We start from the raw sequence: 8,435 nt of genomic DNA, 5'->3' as shown, positions 1-8,435 counted from the left end.
CCGGTTTAAGACTCAAGAAAGTATAATAATAAGTAATAAAAGTAATCCAAGGGAATCCAAAATATATTCAAGACAATCTTTAAAGATAATGTTTATTTGATTCCTACCTCCTTCAAAATGACGAGTGTGTTCCCTTTGAGAGGTGTGAGCAGAGTTTAAATTGGCTGGAAAAAGTCTGGTTCTTCTACTCCCTCGTGGATTAATGATTAACCCAATCAAATATCCCCGCTTAATTACCATGTTTCCTTCCTGTGAAACCAAAGCCAGAGTAGAACCATTCTGCTGATGAATATTCAAAAGGATGCAAATTCTACTAACCAACTTCACTGAACCGAAACATTTTTTAGAGGAAAAACAAGAGAATGTTTTTGTTTTTTTTTTCAATTGAAATTTATTGAAAAAAACGCAATTATCCAAAACAAAGAAAACTTGAATGTCTACAAGACAAATGTAACGTATTGCTTCACAAACGGAACTCAGTGTTGTCGTTATTTCTCTCAGTGCTGCAGCTTTGCTTAACTTGTCAGAGGCACGAACCTGCGTAGCGCCCTTCAAGTAAATACCACCCCAGACTACATGTGATGCTTAATGTCCTTGAGCATAATGAGATGTATGTATGTTTAATTCTTACAATCACTCCCTTCCAGTAAAATAGGAAAGGCGATATTTACGATCTCTCAATCTCTCATTCGTGACCGCAACATTTGAAGGCGGACAAAAGGAAATAAATACGCAAAGCTTCATGCACGTGAACACCAATAAACATGATATGACAAGTTTTCTATTAACCAAGACTTTTTTTTTTTTTTTTTTGGTGTCTGAAAATCAAAAATATATTTCTGTACAGCTCAATGAGTCCATTTTAGTGTTCAAATAAAAAACACACAGCGTTGGGTCTTCAGAGGCCAAAGAAAAGAAGGGAAAAAAAAAAGTCCTTGTATCCAATCTGGTTCTCAAAGAACCGTGAGGTCGTGGCAGGATTTGGACTTCTGCCGGAAAGCCATCTTCTTATTCTTGCGTGCGACCATGCGGCCCAGGAATCTTTTGGCTTTCTTGCTGATACTTTCTCTGCGCCTGCAGTTGGCCATGCGTCGGGCGTTCTCCTCTTTGCTGTCCTTCCTCAGGCGGATTTGCCTGACGATGCCTTCAAACAGGTCCCGCACGTTGTGGTGGAGGGAGGCTGACGTCTCAATGAACTTGCAGTCAAACACCACAGCGCAAGCACTTCCCTCTGGAATAGCAATGAGGGAGGGGGGGGGGGGGGGTCATTACTTCTTTCAGAAGATAAACATGTACGTTTAGTTCCAAGAAAATAACTCAATTAGTGGTAGTGGTGTTGTAACTCTTCTTTTAAATGTAAACATTTGCATTAGCCTTAATGGGAACAATCTGTCCAGACCTCACAACTCAAAAATGAAGTGAGATTTGATCATATAAGCCTCAAATGATTAACATGGACTTCCTGTTTAATATTGCTTACTAGTCGGCCTATACATAGCTCAGTGGTTCTTAACCCGGGTTCGATCGAACCCCAGGGGTTCCGTGAGTCACTTTCAGGGGTTTGGCGGCCCTGCTTGGCCATCATTGGTTGCAGGTGATCACACTACATGTATATCGGAACATATGGCGTTCCACAGGGTTCAATTCTGGGGCCTCTGCTGTTTTCATTGTTTCTGCTGCCCCTGGGTTCCATAGCGGCGCTTGTTTCGAATATAGAGTTGAGTCGAATTGAATGATGGGATTCAGCGTCCTATTTGCATGATTTGCAATGCTAACTTTAGCAATTCTAGTCCAGCGTAACTAGCTAGCTAGCAAAACTAAAGGTGTACTTCCTGAAGCTGCTCAATGAAAAGGCTACTCTCCCTGTTTTTTTTTTGTCACCAGTAAATCCTAACCCATTGAATTTGAAGGAAACAAAACAATAAAAAAAGGGTTTGGTGAATACACATATGAGGTTTAGCATCTCCAACAAGGCTAAATTGGAAGTTAACCCCCCTATTTTTTAAATTTATTTTTTCTTCAAAATATGTTCTATGTAGCCCCACTGGTCTAAATATGTTATTCTGGTTAATATTAGTGGAATTGGAAAATGAGTTTAGCAGCAAAATCCAGCCGTATTTATCCATCTCAGGTGGCGGCCATTTTGCCACTTGCTGCCAAGTGAAAATGACATCACAGTTGCTCAGGTCTCTGGTAACAACCAATCATGGCTGAGCTTCAGAAAACAGGTGAGCTGTGATTGGCCGTTGCCTGAGCCCTGAGCAACTGTGATGTCATCAGCAAGTGGCAAAATGGCCGCCCCCTGAGATGGATAAAACTGGCTGGATTTTTTTCATATCTCATATTCCACAAATGTTTAGACTAGTGAGGTCACAAATAACATATTGTCAAGAAAAGTTCATGGTTGACATCCACTTTAAGAACCACTAACATTGTTAATTTTACTGACTTACCATCGACTGACACTTCTCTGGACCGCACCAGGTCACTCTTGTTGCCCACGAGGATGATGGGAATATCCTCAGACTGTCTGGCCCGGCGCAGCTGAATCCGCAGCTCTGACGCCTTCTCGAAGCTTGATTTGTCCGTCACGGAATACACGATGATGTAGGCGTCGCCCATCCTCATGCACTGCTCTTTCAGCCACTGACTGTTATCCTTCATAGTCACAAAAGATTGCACTTGTCAGCTTTGTGCAGTGATGGTGGATATGAATTTGTATACGCGGAAATGATCATGAAGCTCACCTGTTCCCAGATGTCATACAGGATGATGGCTGATTCCTCTTCATCCACCACAATAGATCTGTCATAAGTGTTTCCTGAAAGGGAGGAAATAAATATGTTACACCAGAACAGTCTATTTAGCCTATTTTTTTCCCCCCTGCAATGTATGTTTTTGGAGGAGATGACAGCTGGTTATGGCCTGGCCTGTGACAACAAATTTTAGCTTTGTGTTATACACTACACTACAGTGATGTGTTTGCGACAGCTGAGAGCAGCCCTGGTGCCTGGCTGGAGATGGAAATAGCAATAATCAATATGTGTACACTCTTGCGTGCAGAAATAAGAAACCAATCCATCAGAGCAAATTTGCCATCACGGATTCACGCAACTGTTAGATGCATCCATCCAACCGTCCATTTGAGCACTTATCATGTTTAAGGATAACGGAGATGGAGCCTATCTCAGTTGGAAGGCAGTCAGAAGAGAATATTTTTTGTATGTATGTATGTAGTTTTTTTTTTTTTTTAATTATGTTATTTTTATTTTATTTGAATATTTTCAGGAAAGAAAAAAAAAAAGAGACCAAAAGCTAGACTCTGGACATTTTGGGAGGATTTTGACGATTTCATTTTCTGCAAGATTAGCTGATTTACAGAATATATTTTTCCATTCATTTTATTAGACGTATCCTGTACATTGTATTGAAAAAAGCAACCGCTCCTGTACAGACAGAAAGCTAACACTAATTCACACCTTCACTGAGTGTGACCTGACCGTTTTTTTTACCTGAGAGAGCTCAGTATTGTTCATTCAGTAATTTTACCGATGTCATCATCATTGCTCTCTCTCTTTTTATTTTTATTTTTTAATTTTGTATGTGCGGGAGTTATATGTGCATGTGCAAGTGTGACCTGACTTAAAGGATGCATGGAAGTCATATGAGTGAACCACTATACAAATAGCCTATATCTGACAAACCACTGCACTTATATCACAAATCCATAACCATCTAGCAAAAAAATGTGAATATTATATGAATTGACCTTTGGTGACACAAAGGGCATGACCGTGAAATGGTTGATGACTCATCCTCTGCATGCCATCATGTACCTGCTTCATCGCAATCGTGGCCGGCGTCCTCCACTCCGCCGAAGACGCGCGCCAGGCTCGACTTGCCCACGCCGTGCTCGCCGAGGAGAACCACCTTGTGCACCTGCGAGTCGGGGTCGCTGCCGGTGGAGATGACCGAGTCCGAAGAGTCGGAGGCGCAGCTGCCCCGGTGCTGCTCGTTTTGGGAATGCGAGGTGCAGCGCAGCAGCTTGGACAGCTCGTCGCTTTGTCCGTTTGGATGGACTGCGGCGGCGCGCAGGTCCCTGTCGTCCACCGGCATGCTTCTCCGGTGCAAGTGGGTCATGTTCATGGGGAAGGGTGTGCTGCCTCTCCTCTTATCCATGCTCCGCAGTTTGTCGCTCTTGTTCAAAGTCATTGCTAATAGAGGACCTGTGGATACATCGACCAATTCTTTAGAATGGTGTAATCCGGTTTTCACAATTGTCTAATTTAACTAAATAATGTATCAAATCACTTACTAGGTGATGCCAAAAAATCCGACGATGTCCGCTCCAGTAATCCCGCAGTAGTGTCTTTCTTTCACTGGCAGCCGCTCATCTTATTTATACAGAAGCGAATGTGACGTCACAGGGAATCGCGGTCCATGCTTATTATAGTAGTGCGTAATGGCACCATCACCGAGCGGAGGGGGCCGACTGGAAGAGCGGAGGAATTTCCCTTCCGTAAAGCCAAATGGAGCATCCTACTCCTACGAGGATATTTGTGAAGGGAAAGCCCACTAAAAGCTAGACGATATAAATATTTAATTTTCGAGTTAAATTTAGAGATCGCTGAGCGGTATCTCCTCGTAGTGCTGGCAGTTCAGAAAACGCAATGTGCACGTGCGTCATCCATGCTCTCTATCGGAATATCAACAATGGCAACAAAAACAGGCATTATCAGATCGGGTTAAGAACAAAACAACAGCGCAGTGTTTGCGTATGTCAAATCAGAACATCTGCTTGCTAATTATTACGTTTGGCTGTCTACTCATTCACAACAGATGCATGATTGATCAAACAGAAAAAAAAATGTATTAAAAAATCGGCCTTTACAAAAAAATAATGCTAAATTTAAATGGACACCATCAATGCTATTGTTGGGTTTGTAATTCGCAGTGACGTACAATGGCGGTGAGTGTGCCACACGAATCCCATTTTACTTATTCTATTTAGCTGTATAAGAGAGGCAAAATCTACATTTCTCATGTCATGCAATTCTACTGTCATAATCCAGTAGGCTAAAATTTATATTTTTAACATCTTCCTGACGGTGCCATTCAAAAGTGGACATCGTGAGCTCAAAGGTAGAATATTTGATGGATCTCGTTTTTCTGGTATACTTAATTTTTCGGCTAGTGAGAATACGTCATCGTTTTGTGTTTTTCTGTTACTGTACTTTACCACTGGAACGGGTATGAATAGCTTACTATCAAGTGTGAGCTGTTGCTTCCCTCTTGTGGCAACATGATGTACTGCAGGCCATGCCAACGTGCTGCCATTCATTTCTAACTTTACTATTATTATTTTTAAGTGACACGCAATGGAATTTGTGGCAATGAAGTAGCTCTAACTAACCTAACGTTGCTGCAAATATGACTATTGGACATGAAGTGTACTTGCATTTCATGTATTATGAGATCTCTAACACTAAATTGATTCAACTTCCATAACAATCTTACAAGTTTTTTTAAACACCTGCAAAAGATTTGCTATCTGCTGGAAGAAAAATAGAAATCAAATAAAAGACCATGTGTTAATCATGAAATATCTCATAACACACCAATTAAAAAACGCCCACACTGAGTTCACAGACTCCATGTTTCTTTTATGTGATCTTTAACAAAAACATTTGATTAAATATACAATATAATAGCGAAAACCATTAAAAATTGTTGGTTTGCCAACGGTTCACAATCGTTACAGACAAGGAGGACTAAGCACCGTGATTGTACCATTCATGGACGTGCAGACTGCTCATTCTTGGTATCATTGTGACACGTCCCTGGCTGCAGATATCTGGAAATGGGTTACATGGCAAACAGAATGAGGAACGCCACCATCAGACAGAAGAGACCCATGGCCTCGGAAAGAGCAAAGCCCAGGATGGCGTAGGAGAACAACTGTTGCTTCAGAGAAGGGTTCCTGTGGAGAAAAAAAAAATAATAATAATATCCTGCATCTTTCTTTACACATTCCAAAATATAAATAGTCCATGCAAACTGTTAAATATATGTATCTTTTTATATTTTGTCTTACCTAGCATAGCCAATGATGAGGCTACCAAACACTGTCCCAATACCGGCTCCAGATCCGGCCACTCCCACAGTGGCAGCTCCAGCTCCAATGAACTTGGCAGCAGTGTCGATGTCACGGCTTACCGCGCTGGTCTGAAATCCACGCAGCGCCACCTGCTGGTGGGAAGCGGCGATTCCCTGTGGTGGGAGGAGTGCAGCAGTCTAGGAAATAATAGACATGCAATTAGCTCGCGCCGAGACCTCAAACAAGAAAAGTGCAATATTTCAATAATACAAAACTAGTGTGATATGGATTTTCTAAAAAAATATATTCTTATCATGTTAGCAGCTTTTTCAATCATTTTTTCCTACATTGTCACAAATAAAAATTGTAATACTACAAACAAATATATGATCCCATGATGACCCTTACAAGTTCTCAAAAGTAACAGAAGAATTTCCATTTAAAGGACAACCATTCCGAAGCCCTTAAGCAAAAGGTACTGCAAATTGTTTGGAAAGTGTTCCAATTGGTTACTCTGAATTCTGAACACAAAATCCCATCTGACAAAAATGACATTAACCCAACAAACTTTCTGTGTTGTCTGCTGCTCACCTCTGCCCTCTTGCCATCTGACACTACAGCTGCTGACAGTGGCCTGTAAAGAACCCGAGATCCTGCACGGACCTATACATAAAAAGGGAAACAAAAAAAATGGTATTGTTTATTAAATCAGTGCTCAAATATAATCATTAATCATCTAATAGAGCCTTCATAGTTGTCTGTCACATTAGACTTGTAAATTGTGCTGCAAGTCTCATTAAATTTAGATCAACAACATTGTTGAGGGATTGTTAATTTATGGCTGTATTGACATACATTTAACTTTGACATAAGAACATGTCACGAAGCACAATAAGGAACACTCAGTTAGTGTTAGTTACTGTTGGCATCTGATTGTTTTTTAAAAGAAAAATGCGTACTTTAGATAGGCTATAATGCACCAATGATAGCGCAAGGCATGTTTTGACTTATGCAATAAATCGGGCCACGTTACTTGCTATTGGAACATAACCTCATAGTATACCGAGGACCCCAGGTATGCAAAATGACCCGGTACACCTGTTTTTTGAAGAGACAGTCTAAATTGCTGAATAAAAGTGAAAAAAAGAAGAAGCTTAACGCCACTGCGATCAACAGTCACCAAAATGTATGTGGACATCTCTATGTGTGCCTACTTCCACCTCTGAAATTATTTGACCAACCTGTTCACTATTTTGGATTTTATGACCTTAAGCTTTTTCCGCATGAAGTGGCATAAGTTATAGTGAGTGCCAACGGAGATGAAGATAATAATGTCCATAAAACCCCAAATATAAGTACGATCATTAAATTTGAAGTTGTTAAAGGTGGAAGTAGTTGTCCTCATCCATTTTGGTTTCGTCGTCCTTGTCCACACAGGCTAACTCTTTAGCAAAGGGTCAATGCCAGAGCAACACTACGAGCAAGTGCTAACAAAATCAAACTAATGCAGTAGTAACTAACTAAAAACGACTCATTCACGTGTACACGATGTCATTTATTTCCATGCACTTTGTGTAGCCTCACCAGAGAGGGCGTTGAAACGAACTTAGCGCAGGCATACATCACGACAGGACGTCCTCGTTGGGTCGGTCAAGCGCCGGAGCTGGAGAAGATTAAGATCTGTGCGATGACAAACAAAATCCATTAACAAAAAAACATCACAAGGTGCACATTCATTGAGACGGCGAATGTTTGCAACAACTTAGGTATGAACAATGCAAGTACAGAATGCACACAAGTAAGGTCAGCGTATAGGTGCAATCGAAAAGGTGGCTATCAAAATCAAGCTAGCAGAACACAACAGAATAATGTCGCATGTTTAAAATCAATATGTAGCGGAGAGGCGACACATACTGTTTCTAAATAATAATTTAAAACGCGGTATGGCAGAAGAGATTAGTCCTTACCGGTGACGGGTGGAGGTCGAAAGCACGAGAGGATTGCACATGCGCAATGTCCCTTTAGGATTTACTTCCGGTGTTATTGGTGTTCTATAAAGTACGCGCATGCGCATCAACAATGTAAACCTAACCGCCATCTTGAACCGGGAGCCCCCGGCCAGTTCTAGCCAGTTCTAGTTTTTTTGCACCAACGTAACTCGTTGATTATTTTCTGACTTTGACACAAATTGTTAAAATATACACGTGGGTCTCATGCATCTAAATTTGGACTGATTTTCAAATGACTATGAAACACTGACTAATCGTAGCCATACTTCCTACTCCTGTCCACATGTCGGCGCTATCCACCCTAAAAGGGCATACCAACAACCAGCTTT

General features: G+C 41.1%; 2 protein-coding genes across 3 annotated transcripts; both read right to left on the bottom strand.

Moving 5' to 3' along the window:
* Positions 1 to 434: 434 nt before the first annotated feature.
* On the bottom strand, positions 435 to 5,545 carry rrad (Ras-related associated with diabetes). Of its 2 annotated transcripts, XM_077564518.1 has the most exons (5): positions 4,316 to 5,545; positions 3,837 to 4,226; positions 2,748 to 2,821; positions 2,454 to 2,658; positions 435 to 1,231 (listed from the first exon to the last, which is right to left on the bottom strand). In XM_077564518.1, exons 2-5 carry the CDS (start codon positions 4,210 to 4,212, stop codon positions 954 to 956), a joined length of 933 nt encoding a protein of 310 aa, XP_077420644.1. In that variant the 5' UTR covers positions 4,213 to 4,226; positions 4,316 to 5,545; the 3' UTR covers positions 435 to 953. The 2 variants fall into 2 exon arrangements, with proteins under 2 accessions (XP_077420644.1, XP_077420645.1); XM_077564519.1 differs by having other exon boundaries at positions 3,837 to 5,545.
* A 97-nt stretch (positions 5,546 to 5,642) lies between these two features.
* On the bottom strand, positions 5,643 to 8,144 carry LOC144050868 (ATP synthase F(0) complex subunit C3, mitochondrial-like). The gene is made up of 5 exons (XM_077564520.1): positions 8,065 to 8,144; positions 7,682 to 7,777; positions 6,689 to 6,760; positions 6,095 to 6,294; positions 5,643 to 5,980 (listed from the first exon to the last, which is right to left on the bottom strand). Exons 2-5 carry the CDS (start codon positions 7,718 to 7,720, stop codon positions 5,866 to 5,868), a joined length of 426 nt encoding a protein of 141 aa, XP_077420646.1. The 5' UTR covers positions 7,721 to 7,777; positions 8,065 to 8,144; the 3' UTR covers positions 5,643 to 5,865.
* Positions 8,145 to 8,435: the final 291 nt, after the last annotated feature.

This window comes from Vanacampus margaritifer, chromosome 4, assembly GCF_051991255.1.
Source record: "Vanacampus margaritifer isolate UIUO_Vmar chromosome 4, RoL_Vmar_1.0, whole genome shotgun sequence".
In the NCBI taxonomy this organism is placed as follows: domain Eukaryota; kingdom Metazoa; phylum Chordata; class Actinopteri; order Syngnathiformes; family Syngnathidae; genus Vanacampus; species Vanacampus margaritifer.
This window is presented reverse-complemented; position numbering and strand designations above follow the sequence as displayed.